Below are 17,393 nucleotides of genomic sequence, written 5' to 3'. Positions count from 1 at the left end.
TGGTACCACAGAAGTACAAGACATCACCAAACAGGCTGGAATTGAAGCAGAGTGGTCTGGCATTCATAATGTGATGAAGGGACTTGATTTTGTGGTTTCTGAAAAGTCATAGACTTAAGTCTAACTATGATTTTTAGTGATTTTGGTGCCATATGCATCACAGTTATCACTTATTAGCAGTATCCTGACCTTTAACTGTGTGGAATTTGAATCAGATTTCAGCTCTGAGGAAGGAAAGTTTTAAATTGAATTAAAAACCCCTTTGCAGTGGTATCCTCAGATGACAGACTGGGACAAAGGTTGTCCATTTAGCCCAGTCTAACCCCTGACCATGCACCTGGCCTTGTGTTACTTCACCACCTTGGAGTGGTATATGTGGCAACATGGCAAATGTTTGTCACCATAAACAATTGCCATTTATATTACTGTTCCTAAGACAAAATCTTGAGAAATTTCTGATTCCTGAGTAGCATGAGGATGACACACTTGGCTTTGCAAAATAGGAGTTTTATGCACTTCCTTTATATGCATCGATATTTCTGGGAGAGTTCTGCTTCAAAAAATCAAAGCAGATGAAGAAAAAACAATGGCACAGACATTAAATTGCCACTAAATTTAAGGCTTTGTGTCTTATCTAGGCAATATTCTAATTCTGTACATTAGTTGCATTGTATTTTCTTACAAAAAATCACATTGATTCAACTAATAAGAACCACAGAAGGGCAGCAAATGAGATTCCATTACACAGGAAGTAAGTGCTATGCGAGTTCTCGTGGCATAGTCTACCCTAGAGACATCTGAGTCAGAAAATGTTCACTAATACACTTTGGCAACTTAGGTTCTTCCACGACTTTAAGAAATACTAACCAGTATAATTGTCATTGGTATTAATTTAGAGTTTTCTTAGAATTTGAGGCAGATTTAAAACATCTATACAAATGAAATATTGAAAAAATATTTAGTAATATGAAATCTGTCCTGAATTTGATGTAATATATGCTATTTCAGTCAATGAATTGAGAAGTATGTCTTTCACTTGTACATAATATTCTAAATGTTCTTTCTGGGGATTGTCATTCAATATTTATATATAACCTCTCTCCTGAGATTACCATCACAGTGATCAGTGTCAGCGAATAAGTTCAGTTCCACAAATCCCTGCTATGAGGAAGTCAGGATGTTCCAAAGAAAACTAAGATGTGCAAGAACAAGACAGACACTTTTAGTGAGTTCATATAAATACGAAACATTTTCTGCACCTGTTTCCACCAGAGAGCATTTCATGTGATGTTAAACACAAACGTGTTTAACGAAAACCACACCAGGTTTGTGTCTTCAACCTTGCGTTGTTACCAACAGCTGGAGAAAAATGTAGTCATAGCAGGAGAAAAAAATCCCACTCAAATACGTTATCATCAGACCATTATGATAATTTGGAAAATTGTTTCAGAACCATTTGAATGATGGTGAAAACCTGACAGTAAATGTACGAATGTTGCCCTTCCCAAACACATTAATCCCCAGTGAGCAGTGTTGTCAGGACATTTTCTGGTTGGGATTGTTCTCTTCCATAGCTGCTCTGGCATGACAGCTGGTTTCAGATACTATGGTTCACACACAAATAAATCACATTATTGTGACAAGCATTAGGAAAGATACCACAGTAATGTGCTTGTCACAACAGTGGCAGAATTGCCCTACAGTGGCATATTCCAAATGCTTATTCCCATCCTGCTACAACATTAATGAGATCCTATCTCTATCTGAAATACCAATGTGAAAAAGGTTTTAAAAACCATCATATAGATCTTCAAGATGAACAACTCGTATTGTTGGGTGCAACAAACATTAGCTGGCGTCCCCAGCAGGTATAAATCTTCAGAGAGAGAATTAAATTACTCCCTGAAGACGTCCTTCTCCCTCACATTCTGTTTGCAGATAACCTGTCACCCAAATGCTTCTGTTCCTGTTCATCGTCCCTGCAGTCATAAGCCTTGTAATATCACTTTGCAGCTTCCATGACATGGCATCTTCTACAGCAGGATCTCAGCATATTTTACAGTTGTTAGGCAATTTAGCTTTGCAAAAGTGAATTCTTGAGAAGTGGAGACTCTTCAAAGGACTTCATTTTGCAAAGGTGGAAACTGAGGAGCAAGCAGGTTAAAAATAACCTTTTTACCAAAAAGTTGAGCATCTGTGTCCTTGACATCAGGAATAACCAAAGTGTAGCAAATTAGATTAATTTCTTATGATCTCGTATTACTCTTGCAGAGGAACCAAGAGAAACAGCCCTTTATCATAAAACTGTTTATTGGCAATTCCAAGCACAAATACAGGCTGAGTAGAGAATAGATTGAGAGCAACCCTGAGGAGAAAGTCTTGGTGGTATTGCTTGAAATAAATGTAACATGACCCAGCCATGTGCACTCACAGCCCAGAGAGCCAGAGGTGTCCTGGGCTGCATCCAAAGCAGCGTGGGCAGCAGGGCCAGGGAGGGGATTCTGCCCCTCTGCTCTGCTCTGGTGAGACCCCACCTGCAGGGCTGCATCCAGCTCTGGGGTCCCAGCACAGGGAGGACATGGAGCTGTTGGAGCAAGCCCAGAGATGGCCACAAAGGCGATCAGAGGGATGGTGCACCTCTCCAGTGAGGACAGGTGAGGCAGTTGGGGTTGCCCAGGGAGATTTTGGATGCCTCATCCCTGGAAGGGTTCAAGGTTAGGTTGGATGTGGCTTGAAGCAACCTGGTCTAGTGGAAGGTGTCCCTGCCCACAACAGGGGGCTTGGAACTGGATGATCTTTAAGGTCACTTCCAACCCAAACCATTCTGATTTATGAACTATATCTTTGTACAGTTTTCAATTCCTGTTTTACTCTAGAATACCTTTGTTTCAAAAGTAGTGTCACATAATCTGTAGTGAAGGATGTTCAGAGAAAAAGATGAAATACATGATTAAGAATGCTTTGATGCTGTACAGATAGGCTTGTTCAGAAATAAATAAAATACTACTCAAGTAGTCATTTATATTTGGCTACTGTACAAAGAGATGTTTTTCATACATGTAAAGAGAAAGGTAACTTTGTATATAACTAAATCCAGCACATCCTGAGGAAGATCTCAAGTCTAAGAGGTCAACTGAGGATTGTTTAATATTGTATAATACATCTTTTCATGACAATAGAAGCTAAAATACCTCATGAGTCAGTTTCTTGAGGGGATTAGCATTTTCCTAAGTTTAATACTGCTGCTCTTCTAACATTAAAAAAAAACCCAGCAGAAATCTTAAATGATTGATCTACTAATTTCAGAATGATAAACACAAGATCAGGGTTTAAATGCTGCTGGAAGCACATACCTGCAGTGTGTGGTTTCTGGAGATGGAGTCTGTTTTGTGCAACCAAGACTGACAAAAAATTTCTGCTTGAATTTCTTGGATGTAGATAGAATCATTTAGCTCTTTCAGTGTTTCCAGTTTTGGGATTTCTAAGACCTATCGCAGGACCAAGGGCATCCTACATGGCAGCAGGGAACACAACTCACTGCACCTGAGCTAAATGCCAGCCAAGGACAGGGTTGGGGACATCACATCAACATAGCACAATAATCCCATATAACCCAGGTAATTATTTTAGACAAGCATTCCACTGGCCTGGCCACACTTCCTTGGAGACCTGAGCTGCCTGAATCGTGCAGGTTTGTTCACCGCCTGACAGCCTGAGGCCTTCCAACAACATGGTGACACAGCACTTTGGACATGCATGCAGCTTCTTTCTCAACAGATTCCAGTTGTATTAATCTCCATCAGGGATCACTCTCCAGTCTTGAGTCCAGTCCTTGAGTCTTGTGTTCCCTCACACGGAATATCTTGCACCAAAGAAGGATGATGCCCTGAAGCCCCTTCCAAAGAATGGTTCCTGGCCCAGGCTTACCTTTGGATCCTGCAAGGCAATGGTCTGGGAGATGAATTGTCATGGTACGAAACTGTACTACTGTGCACTACTGTGCTATCGGTCCTACAGAACAGCTGGTTACACATCCCCTCCTCTGCTCTGGGCTTGCCCTGGCAACAGTGCAGTTTGAGTAGAGATGCAGCCATAGTGAGTGGTTGTGAAGTGGATGAACCTGGGCTACATCATTTGACTGTCAGCAGGACTCATTACTCCAGTGTTGGAGCTGGATCACATGGCATTCTGTCAGTTCAGAACAAGCTCAACTGTGCTTGCGAAATAACATGCAAATACATCATAACCCAGAGCATTATATAATCAGATCCTCATGCTATAGGAATCAGCATGTTCCAGAAGTCCCTGGGAGTCTGTACATAGGAAACAACACGTTCCAGAAGTGCCTGTGAGTTTGTGCAGGGCTGGAACAAAAGTGCAATTGTTTGTAATTCACAGAATTCTACACAATGTACAGTTCTGCATCTGGGCAAACCAAACCAAGAAACTGCTGCTGATCACAATCTCTCTGATGTCCGCAGGAGTGCTTCTACAGACCAAGTTGTGGACTGTATCCCAAGTTATTGGTACTTCATACCATTTTATCATGGACATGCCTATCTGGTTGCAGTGTTTGATTAGATGCTGTAATGGGTTTGCATAGCCAAGCTATGGTAGTGGGGGGCTACAGGGGTGGCTTGTGTGCAAAGCTCCCAGAAGCTTCCCCCATGTCCAGCAGAACCAATGCCAGGCGGCTCCACGACAGATGTGCTGATGATTAAGGCTGTGCTTATTAGAAATGATGGTAAAGCCTCTGAGATAACATATTTAAGAAGAATTTTTAAAAAGTTACTGCACAGATGTAATTGCAACCAGAGACGAGCAGGGTGAGAACATGTGAGAGGGACAGCTCTGCAGATCCCAAGGTTAATGGAGAAGGAGAGGGAGCAGCTGCCCCAGGCACCGGAGCTGAGATTCCTCTGCAGCCCCTGGTGCAGACTGTGATGAAGCAGCTGTGCCCCTGCAGCCCCAGGAGATCCACAGGGGTGCAGAAATCTGCGCCAGAGCAGGTGGATGTCTGTGACCCTGTGGGAGGCCCCTGGGGAGAGGAGCCCAGGCTGGAGCAGCCTGTCCTTGAAGGACTGCACCCCATGGAAGAGTGGCCCACACTGCAGCAGTTTGAGGGGGACTGTTGCTAGTGAGATGCACTCACACTGGAGAAGTTCATGGAGAACTGTCTCCCATGGGAGGGACCCCACAGTGCAACAGGGGAACACCTCCTCTCCCTGAGCAATGGTAGAAACAACAGGTGATGAATTGACAATAACCCCCATTTTCTGTCTTCCTGAGCCACTGTGGAAGGAAGAAGAGCCGGGCAGAAGGGAGGGGTGGTGGGAAGCTGTTTTAAAGGTTAATTTTACTCCTCATTATCCTGCTCTGATTTTATTAGCAATAAATTCAACTAATATCTCTAATTCGAACCTGCTTTGCCCATGATGGAATTTGGTGAGTGATCTCTCTCTGTCCTTATCTCAACCCATGAACTCTTTGTTATATTTTCTTTCCCCTGCCCAGCTGCAGAGGGGAGTGACAGAGAGGCTTCAGTGGGTGCCAGGCATCCAGTCAGGGTCAACCCACTGCAGTCTACTCCAATGTCTGTCTTAGAAGACCATGACAGTATCTCGCCTGTCTTCTCTTCTGCACTGTTTCATAGGTTTATCTACACTCCCTGCCATGGTCCCAAATATTTTCTCTTACTGTGATTAACCCAGATACCTCATGCCACTGCAGTCTGTAGCTGAAAATGCTCCCTCCTGCCTGGCACATCACATCCTGGTGGTTTAGGTCTTCCAAGACTAAGCCTGACAGTAGGAACTACCATGACATCCAGGAATATGTCATTCTATGACCAGAGCAGGAGATACAGCAGGACTGAGGAGCAGGCAAGAGAAAGACTTGCAGAAATAAGGCATCTGCCATCCACTTCCTTTTCATGCTCTTTTCCCCACCCCTTAGAAGGATCAGGCCCCAGAGCTTACTGTGTCTTTGGTCCTTGATGAGTCCCTCGGGGTGCTCCATAAACCGCACTGAACGCGCTCTGCTCGTACCATGAGGTGGAAGCGGTGCAGTCTGAGAGGGAGCACTGCTCCAGTGCCATGGGAAGCATGCTACACACAAAGCAGCTCATTAGCTGTGCCATAAAACCCACAGGACGCTTCCAACCACTTGCAGAAGTCCTACGAAACGGGGCAGTGTTTTTAAAACCTAGAAAAACATTTCATGAAGATACGAAGAGACCTCTCCAGTGTCACTGGCTGGGAAACAGTCTGAGCACCACCACTGAGAAGGAGCACTGAAAATTTTAGAAGACTGAATCCTTGCATTTCAAAGTGCAATACCCAAAGTCTAACTATCAAACCAAACTCATGCCTGAGTTTCAAAAACAAGCCACCTCAGTGAACTAGTTTTGCAAGTATTTATTAGGAAATTCTGAACACCTGACTAATATTTTTCATCTCCCCAAAGTGATTCCTGCTACAGGAATTTAATGTCTCAGTAACTTCAGATCAAACTTGTTCAGTTCATAAGCAAAATGGTGATTTCTGTAACTAACTTCTTTGCCCATACTCAGCTTAGGCTGTAGAAAACTACCACTGTGTGGTTGGTGCCACAATCTCCAACATAAGACTCAAAAGCTGCAGCCTAATTAGCGATTCTGAACAAACCAGGGTGAAATCCTGAAAACTCTGACCACTCAAAATAAAAAAAACAAAAATAAGGACATTGCCAAGAGGCTGAAAAATGGTCCTAGTTCATCTAAACTTAGACTAAAATTAAGATGCTTTCTTTGGTATCAGTGCGAAGTGATTTGCTGAATTAGGACCTTAAGGAAGACCAAGGTCATACCCAACATTTTCAGAAGGTCAGTTCACAGAACTTAAATAAATTCTGGCTTTGGATGAAGGATGTGGGATTTTCAACCTTACAAGCATTGCTTTGAGGTATTTTGCATTGAAAGATGAAATTTTAGAGGCTTCTCTGTTTCATATTATCATCGCATTTATCTCTGAAAGCAAAAGCTTTACACATTTGATACAGCTTGCAATGTGTTTGAGTAGTGTAGATCTTATGCATCAGTAAAATAACCTCACCATTATTTTTTTTGCAATTACAAATCCATGTTTGTAACATAAGGTACCACATGTTCAAAGTATTTCACGAAGAGTTTATAAAAATCCACTACAAAATTATCATGAATGAAAAGTTTTTCAGCTAAAACTTTTACAAGGATTAAAAAAGTGATGAGCGCCCCACATGCTATTCTGGAAGCAGATCCTCTCCTAGTTCTTCATCAGCAAAGTCATCCTCCTCTGTTCTTTTTCTTGCTGCTGTTTTTGGTCTTTCTGGTTGTGGGCCAAGTGGATCTGCATAGGAGGCATCTAGGGTTTAAATAAATACATGTGAAACAGTTACAAACTATTTTAGCTTTAACATTAGCTTGTTTTAAACATACAAAATCAAACACGAGATTAGGATTTAGCACTACACATCTGTGTCTTTGAAATGCAGACCAGAAAGAGCATATGAACACTGAAGGAGAACAAAAACACTGCATTCAGGAACTGAAGCAGGGCACAGAAGCAAAGTTCTTGAGTTCTACTGATGGAAGACTTTTTTTTTTAAATAAATTTCTCTTATGATACTACAGTAAGAAAAAAACTTTGGAAAAGTGCAAGAAACAGCAAGACTGATGACTTGTTTAAGATATGGGTTTTTAGGAAGTACCACATTCCACATGGATTTGGGTTTTTAAACCCCTCTGAACATTCAGTCTTATTGAAGAACTTACGACTGCAGAACTGACTTAAAGGATGCAGCAGACAGATATCGAAAGGACTATTAACACAGGCCACATTTCTTAATATTTACAATTACTTTATAGTGAGCTCTGAACAATGACACTAAAGCCTCATTTTCATGAGGAAAATGTTTCCCCAATTATCTAATTTTATATACTCTTCCAATAACTTTTTTTTTCCTCTCTCCTTACTTCTCCTTTCTCTGAGGACCATGAAAGTAAAAAAGGGATAAGATGTCCACTTGCCTATTTCTTTACTGTTGCTACTTTCATAGGGTTCACTTGTTGCAGGCAGAGCTTTTAGTTTGGCACTCAGTCTTTCCCCTTTGGTACCACCACTATCTGGGGAACAGGAAAAAAAAAGAAGACAAATAACATAGTGTTATGTTCTGTGAAACCATGATACAAGAACAACATCAATTCAGCTACTACTATCTGTCAAACTAGACTTGGATGAAACCATCCTTTCATGACAGATACAGTACTCATTTGTAATAGTGGTCTTTAAAACACAGTGGACACTGTGTCCAAGCATGTGTGTGTTAATGTTTTTTAAAAAATGCACACAGCCGTGTTACTTTGGAGTAAACACATTAAAATATTTCTGCTTCGAATGCTGACATTTCAGTTGCTTATAAATTACAGTCACATTTTGGAGTTAAAATAAGCATGATAAATATAAACACTGTCACAATGTACACAGGACATTTCCTATGTTTGTGTGCTTACCAATACACGAGTGTGATCCACCTGCTCAATACTGTCAAGGTTAAATTCAACACTAGGTTTGCTTTTAATTAGAAGAGCATATTTGCCATGTGCTGTCTGTGTGGCAGGCAGGCACAGCTCATGTGTACAGACCATCCTGGTCCTGCACCTCGCTGTAAACACTGCGCTGGCAGCTCAGTTTGCAGCAGGGCCCCAAGGAATGTGTCAGCTCCAAGGGCTGCCTCCTGCGCAGACAACATCAGATTAACATTCTCTTGCCACAGCAGTATTCCAGACACTTTAAATGTTCTGTTCACCTCTGAATCTCTTTTTCACGTTCATGGCAAGCTTTCAGTCTCATCTGCTACAACAAATTTTTATGCAATATTTTTTCTCCTAGGAGAAAACGTTTTGAGTTTGACTTGGTCTATTTACAAGGTGGGACGTACAGCCAAATAGAGACATGTTCATTTACAACAACAAACAATGTGGGTATTAAAAGTCTTCCATCTGTAAGGAGGAAAGATGGGTTTCATTCAGCAAACATTAATTATAAAGTGTGGACTTGGCAACACATTTCCATTGTCTTATTTACTGTAAGTGTTATTTTAACAGGTATTGTTGTAATTAAAAGAAAAAAAAAACTCAAACAAAAAAAAGCCCCCAAACTTCTACAAAGATGACAAACCTTTATTTCTCTATAAATACTACTGCAGACTTCTGTTTGCTCAGCCCTAAACTGGAAGACAATGTCTCTGCTCCAAGAAAGATCTAATACATACAGTCACATAACAAACAGTCACATAACAAACTTATTATTAAAATAATAACTTCACAAGACACAGATTACAGTTGAAATTTCAAAGCAAGGAAACTGTATTTTAATGTACATCCACTTCCCTAGGGAACTCCCACTTCTCACTGACAGGTTTAATGAAAGAAGTGAATACTTAACAGATTTGAAGAAATGGGGAAAAAACAATGGCTTTTCCTGGAGAGGAACTCAACCAAAGGGCTGTGAAACTACAGAAGGGCCTCCCCTTGATTTCAGTGGGCTCTGGAGAGGCCTGTGCAACAAGGAGGTGAGAGCTGGGCTTCAAAGATGGTGTGGATGAAAATGTTTTGAGGAAAATACAAAATAATCAACAAGAAAAAGAGCAGGATAGAAGTAAGCACAGTCTTGCATAATGGAAAACAAGTCATTTTTAAGATGATAAATAAAGTTGTAAGGAGCAGTAAAGAGATGCAAAGACAGGAACAATACAGCCAACTACACTAGGGGAAGACTGAACTAGTCCAAGAAACTCCACAGGTTTAATTGGTTGGTCCCAGAAAGGAAGAACTGGATGTAATGAAAATAAAAGAGGAGGAAGATGGCATACCAAATGTTTTCAGTTGTGAAGGAGGAAAATACATGGGTGTCAGCACTACTACCAGAGGAAGGTGAAAGACTTTATATTAACTGAAGGAAGGAAGAAAAGGATGTTAGACAAACCAAACTGAGTGGGATCAACATGATACCCACCAGTTACCTGCATCTCTTCCTGCCCTAAAAAAATACAGTTGAAAACAAAGGCTTCCTTGGACATTCTAGGACCCTTAAGTTTTATTAGGGCTACATCCAAGAAGGGAATGAGGCAGTAAGTCCAAAATGTGAAGCCCTTTCATTTACTCTGAACTTGTCAATCTAGACCCACCCTACCACAGGAAGGAGCACCCTGCCCTTTCTGCTCCGTGTCATATCCCCCTCCACATGCTGTCCAGTTGTAGCAGGCTGTGCTGGAGCAGGTTCCTAGTACATTTAAAACTAACCTGATGAAACCCTTTTCTCAGGTAGATCAGCAAAGTAACACAGCTCACCTTACTTCTGTACGACCATTATATCTAGCAAGAGTGAAGGGAAGGTTAACAACTCTTCTGGTTAGTTCTTCACATTCAGTTTAAATTAGGCTAATGTGCAAAACCACATCAAGTCTCTATGGACTGCAGTATGCTCTAAGCATACCTAAAAATGTGGAAGAGGAGCACCTTTTATTTTAAAGTGCATCCAGAAGAAAGTAAGAGCTGCTCGACACCATCTGCATTACATGGAGTTGTCAGACAGCAGCTCAGGAAGTGAGAGGTCTGGCTTCAATGCCTTCCTTCACCTGAGGGAGTTCAAATCCACACTTCCAGCTTTTCAGAATGTCCTAGCTGTTGAGCCATTTGGGGTAAGCTGTTCTTGACACTCTGCCATGGGATACAGAACTTGGCTGCCAATATGGCAGCTATTAAAAATTCTGTTGACCATATAACACGATCTGCCAGAAGTCTAAATCTCATCTCAAAATTACTTTTTGTAGTTCTGTTTGCAGACGAATCATCGGCATGTTTTTATTCAGTATACATTCACACATAATTTGGCAATGTTAAGGAATATAAGCCTTTTGGTATCCTACAGTGAAGAGAATTCTACAGTGGTAGAATTTTGGTATCCTACAGTGACGAGAACTTCAGGGAAGGAGTTGTTTTTAAAGCATTTTATCACAGACATGCATACTTTGGGACGCAAGTTTTACTATTTCTGCTCACCGTTCCCTGCTGCTCTCACCCCATCTAGGAGAAAGATTTTATATACATTTATATACCTTTTGAATTATGGGAATGAAACTAACTTTCACTAAAATAATACACAGAAGAAAACAAAGCAAACATTGGGACAAAGGACAATAATAAAAACTCTGGATGAAAAGCTTTATTTGTAGTTTTTCTCTACTAAGAGCACAGCTTTGAGTATTAACATCTGATTGTACCTACAATCAGAGGACTACAGGTAGATATTTCTGAAACTGCAAATTAATTCTCTCTGTATTAAACTGTACACAAACACCTGCCCCTGATTCAAGGCAGCTTTTGAATAATGGAAGACCCCTGCTAAATTAAATTGCTCTCTGCATCTAAGGAAAGCTTCACTGCAACGAATAGTCACTCCTTATTTATTAATTTATTGGGCTTTTATTAAATAAGTTATTACTGTAGTTCATGTGGAGGCCAGCCCCACTGTACTCACTTTGGGGTGACAATGGGGACACATCCACATGAACTGACTGCAGGAACACGGCTCCAGATTTCAGTTGAAAAAGCAACAAGAACTGATTAAGAAGAGCTGGTCAATATATTTTTAAAATCTAATTTATAAATATATCTACTCTGTAAAATTATTATATTTGAGAGTTGGATTATCATGCTGACTTTACATTCCCCTCACAGTCTGTGTTCAACAGCCTTAACTAAGGACTATGCATGGAAAGACATAAATAATACAGTCTGCATGCTGATATAATTTACAGTGCATTCCTTCCTCTCATCTGTTTAAAAGTCATGGACATAGTATTATATTTAGGATATTTAAATTATTCTATTAGAATTGTTTCATTCATTTAGATTTGTTCAGTGTCTTACAAAAACTAATTTGAACTAATTCCTTCACATAGAACTTGGACAGGAATAAAAAAGAATCAAAATATAAAACCTAATTTTAAAAAATGGCTAATTTTATATGGTAGAACAATGACTAATGCAACATACTGCAAAAGTTAGCCTATTTGGTAATAGTCCTATTTTAAGTAGTGATTTCTAGCAAACAAGATTCTCAATCTTTTTATCTTTCTGTACTTCCTGTGTCACACGATAGCTGGGTGTACTTCAACACATAAAATCCATGGTATTTGTACGTATTTTTTAAAGGAATCTAACTAGTTGCAATTACAGTGATAAGACTACTGCATTGGAAATTCCTCCAGGAATCACAAGGGACGTAAATTAGAATTTTTAGTACCGTTTCACTCATAAAGAAAAGACAATGAAGGGTAAGATTGTTTGGTAATCTGCCTCCTCGGTCAAATGTTTCTGTAACAAAGAGCACAGTTGGCTAATGCTCCACCAAATCCAGAATGTGTTTTAAGTGCACCTCTGCATATCTTTCATATTTGGGATGAAGACACCATCTTTGGAGCAGAATGGGCATTTGTTTGATCAAAGAGAAGAGTAAGTTCAGTGTAGAAGGCAGAATGTTATATTAAAACTGTGAAAGAGCGTAAGAAGTAGATGCAATTTATAACTTCACTGCTGTTCATTTTGATTTGAAATTCTGTTAAATGAAAATTGTTTGTGGTGTGTCAGTTCAGCTAATTCCTTAGGTGGGTTCAGAGCAGAAAACAGATTAAGATATTCTCTTCATTTCAAAAGATTTTCCCTTCTCCATTAATTAAGAAAACTTTTTTCCTATTTTGCACACACAGACAGTGGAACCATTCCACAATGACTTATAATTAATGAGGCATCAACAGGCACACAAAGCCTAGAAAATATAAATTATTGGCATGTCCTGGCTGCAGGGTAACAAGAAAATCTCTTATCTCTGTCACAGTCAGGATTATTTGGCATGCCCATGGCTCTAACATGTAAGACATACTTCCATAATATATGAGGACATCCCTATGGGATGGTAAAGGGTGTTTGAATATGGGAAATTTTTGGGGATGGACAAACTGACACAGTCACCAGTGAAATGAAAAAGGAAAAAGGCACCTAAATTATTCCCATGTGGTTTATTTTCCAAATTCATCCTGACAGGCTTAGGTAACAAGAAGAATGCAAAGTAGGCAGCCTTTCATCTTCTGAATTCAACACTGCTTCTTTGGGCTCCTGTCCGAGACTGCACGGCTCCTCTCATCCAGCACAAAACTCCCCATTCAGAGAGCTGGGCAAATGCAGAGACCAAGTAAACACTGCCATGGGAATGGAATCCTTAACGTCATACTTTGCCTTATCTACCTATATAAAGGCACTATGCTATTAAACAGGAAAAATCTCTTATGGTAGTAAAAACCACACTGCACCAACTTCTAAATTCTGGATGTTACAATCATATATCTGCAAAACACAGAAAAGTGAGTATGAAAACAAGAGAAGATTATTGGAAAGAAAACCTTTGACAACTGCCTAAACTCAAATGCACTGTTAGCTCCCTTCAAGGCTTTGTGGTGTTGTGGTTTTGGTTTTTTCTTTCTCCTTTCTTAAATTACAAAGAGTAATTTTAATAGGACTGTATCAATGTAATTTGCTTCCAACATAAGTAAGATTGAAAACCATAAATCTGATAATTGTGGGGAGAAGAAAATTTCACTTTTTATAGTGAGTGACAAATGTGTTCAATTTTGGGTAGGCATTTTAGATTTAATGCTTATTTTTCTCACAAGACAAGAGCAGACTTTAACTGACATTGACATAGACGTCAGTTTCCTTGGCCTCTCTGTTTCCATTCTGTCTACCATTCATGCACACACCAGTCATATTGCTGAAACTGTGCTTTGGTGCATCTCATACACCTTCTGCTTTAATTTATATTGGCAAAGTACTGGATGCCCTATGAAGTACAAGCCTTGCTGGCTTAGTTCTCTTTCTTCTTAGCTTCCTCTTTAAAAGCAATTGCAGATCATATTTCCTAAAACAAGGAAACCTGAATTATTAATACTCTTACTATAAATAGCTATATAGGGACAAAATACTTGGGGGGAAAAATCTGTTAGGAATACTAGCAAGCATAGGGACAGCGAGCTAGTAGCAGAAAAAAAAATAAAACAGACATCATACCTAAAATATTTGGAGTGCATACAGACTTCAGTTAGCTAGTGAGTACTTTAATTTACCTAGTAAGTACTAAACTAAGGAGGATTCCATGTTTCACTGGGTTTAGTAATGATGGCAAATCCTTCATACACTGTAGGAAAATGATGCCTTTTGGTCTTGGCAACACCACTGGAAAAGACTAACCTTAAAATGTATACAAATGTTTCTTTTTTTATTTTTCCTCCTTTTGAAGTCATTAGTTTATCAAAAGCATACTAATACTATGAAATAAAATAACCCATGTTTATATTTCGTATGTGTCTTCACACAGGCCATGTACAGAAATTTATTAACCTGCAAATTACAGCTCATAACCCAGGTGAATAACGCGAAGCACTGGACAAAATAAAATGTTTGGGTGTTCAGGTTTCTCTTAGCCATCCTCAGTACAATGTGGACAAACACAGTCCTTAACATCTGATGCTGTGAGTGTCCGGTTCCTTCACTGATAAGTCTCCCCAGAGTCAACATCACCAGTTAAAATGTACCCAGCGCCTTTGACTCATTCTAAAAATACTTCTAAGTAGTACAGCTCACCACAACTTTTAATTAAGAATCCCAGCAGGAAGTTAACTCTAGGCTCACTACAGGACCTTCTTTGTACCTCTGCTTGTTTGCCGAGTAATTTCCAGAAAGGCTGGATCTTTGGCACTGCACTTGTATAATGGAGACTTCTCAAACATGCTCTTATACACGCTTGTTCCCAAACTCTGGTTTTTTCCACTCTTTCATACATTTGACATAGTATTGAGCAACAATCTAAGAATTACTGATAGGGTAAATTCTAGGTCAATTCTGATCCTGCTTAACCTCTCATCCTCTTTCTTATTTTTTTAAAATTAAAAAAAAAAAAAAAGAAGAAGAAAGAAGACAACTGTCCATAGATACTTCTGTCTTTAAAAGAAACACTGACAAACTGGTAGTTTGGGGGATTAATGTTGTTTTAGCATCTTTTCAGTATGAGCCTTATTATATCTTCTTTTGCTAAATTACTGAGTCACTTGCTACTGAAACATACCCCTTTTTCACTAATGAGGGTGGGGATAATTACAAAATAGAGCTGGAAGAGACCTTCTGTGCTATTTGCCTACCCACCTGATGCAAAGTTTTGCCCATCTGTAAACACCCTTGCCTGTTACCAATGCTGCTCTTCATTTCTATTTACTATATACCAAAGTGGTCTCTGCTTTATGACAGAGATCAGGGACCAATCCTGTCTCACACTGCAGTTTTGTTGGCTGCCTGATTGTAGGGTTTATGTAACAAAGGAGAGCCCAGAAACATTTCTATCCCTCTCTGTTACTTAAATAAAGAATTACTTTGGCCTGAGGCCCAGAACAGGTAAAATTTAATCCTAGGTGAATGGTTGTTTCTTCCACACATCAAGAGATTATTTAACAGCTTCTCTAGTGAAACTACTGAGCTGAAAAAGGAATGAGATCTCTCTCAAGCACCTAATACTCACTCTTAACCTTTAGAGAATCCAGGAAAGCAGTCTTCATAAATGTAACAGCATTCTAAGGTCATCTTCAGATTATGTTAGCAATTGCCATGACTTTTCGTGACCCTATAGAATTCGATAAGGGTAGGAAAATATCTGCTACGTAGGTGGAGAAATAAAATTACCAAATAAGAAAAAAATATCATAACATATTTCTCTGTAAAACGAAGGGAAGAGAGGCAAGAATTTATAGGGGATATCTTCTGATGAGACCCATTGATACCAAGATAAACCAAAAGCAGAATACAAATAAACCATTTCCTTTCTGGGTCAAAAGATGGATTTTTTTTTTCCAGGTGGCTGAAGTAGCCTGAAATCTGCTAGCTTCCTTAGACCAGCAGTGGGGGACTGTTAGGTTTACATTACTAATTTCATGGATTTAATAATGGGAGGGAAAAATCATTAGTTCTGCAAAATGCAGGCTGCCTAGCACAGGAAAGATGAAACAGGACAGTTTCCTGACTTACACTGCAAGAGTTTTATATTTATGGAAATCAGCACTGTGAATCTGTAGAAGCAAAGAGACTGAGTAGTCAGAGAGAAAGCTTTCTTCTAGGGAAGATTCCAGAACTTCAGTTCTGCTATACAGAGAAAAGGGGAAGGATGAGCTCAAAGATAGTTAAGGGTACGTTATCCTCATTAGAGAGCTGGCTGCACAGAACAATCTGCTGAACTTGTAACAAGCACCTAATATAGTAGATTACATGGCAGGCACAGAATTCCCTTTCCTTCATGTTAAATAAAGAAACAATGAATTCCTATTTTCCATGGCTTGTGTGTTCTGTTTTGTTATAATAAATGATTCCTTATAGTAAATATTCTGAAGTTAAAAATGTTCAAATACCAAGTTAATGGGATAAAAACATTCAAGTCCACAGTACTGAAAGCAATCATAAATTTAGCTTTAGGTATACACTAAGATCTGTATATAGAACACAAATGTTAGACCAAATCCATGCTACTGTACCACTTGCGATTTCATACAGCACTGACAAAATCAAAAAGTATGAAACAAAATTTGTGAAGTACTTACATATTACTCAGTGCATATTTGTGTGCTTATCAGAATGACAGGAGCCTTTACAAACACTTTCAGAAAATCTATTTTCTTCAGGATCCTGTCAAAACTGATATTTATGCAGAGGCATTGACTACTTACCACCACTTCCTTCTTTGCGGCCACGTGCACTGCCATCTCTGCCAGATTTAATGCGCTGCAGAACAGTGGAAAAGGTTTGAAAAGAACAGAACAAAAAAACCCATTTAGTAATATATATTAGAGATAATTACTGAAAATTAAACTCAGCTTATTAATAAAACAGTAGGAGAATGTTAAACTAGACTTACTACACTGTAACTACTAAAGCTTGTTTTTCCACACACAAAATTGTCCTTAAAGTCAGGGTTAAATCCAATGTTTATATGAAACAAGAGTTCTGTGAAATTCAAACAGAATATCTCAATAAATTATTTTTCTTCAGATAAAATTTATACAAGGAATGTGCATAAAAATAGTTCAGATGTTCTTTTGTAAAGTACAGCTGAAAAAACAGGCAACAGAGCCCTCCTTGCATGAGTTCAAAGTAGCCTTTGCCTATTAACATCTTGTAAATCCCACAAGCATTTTATTATTGTAAAGACTCAAAAGGGAGAAGTTGGGGAATCTATAAAAAGAACTATTCACCCTATGGATCTTGGATTTTGAGTTTTTGGCAC

At 39.3% G+C, this 17,393-nt stretch overlaps 1 protein-coding gene across 3 annotated transcripts in view; it reads right to left on the bottom strand.

Moving 5' to 3' along the window:
* Window positions 1-6,401: 6,401 nt before the first annotated feature.
* The window catches only part of IFT88 (intraflagellar transport 88), a 45,674-nt gene continuing 34,682 nt past the window's right edge, over window positions 6,402-17,393 (bottom strand). For all 3 annotated transcript variants that reach the window (XM_032099380.1, XM_032099382.1, XM_032099381.1), the window contains 3 exons: window positions 16,837-16,891; window positions 8,045-8,140; window positions 6,402-7,379 (listed from right to left, as the gene is read on the bottom strand). In XM_032099380.1, coding sequence (XP_031955271.1) covers window positions 7,258-7,379; window positions 8,045-8,140; window positions 16,837-16,891 — 273 coding nt within the window. In that variant the 3' untranslated portion in view covers window positions 6,402-7,257. The remainder of the gene's footprint in view (window positions 7,380-8,044; window positions 8,141-16,836; window positions 16,892-17,393) is intronic.

The sequence above is a fragment of the Corvus moneduloides genome, chromosome 2 (assembly GCF_009650955.1).
Source record: "Corvus moneduloides isolate bCorMon1 chromosome 2, bCorMon1.pri, whole genome shotgun sequence".
Taxonomy (NCBI): Eukaryota; Metazoa; Chordata; class Aves; order Passeriformes; family Corvidae; genus Corvus; species Corvus moneduloides.
The sequence above is the reverse complement of the archived record's forward strand: the minus strand, read 5'-3'. Positions and strand labels throughout refer to the sequence as shown.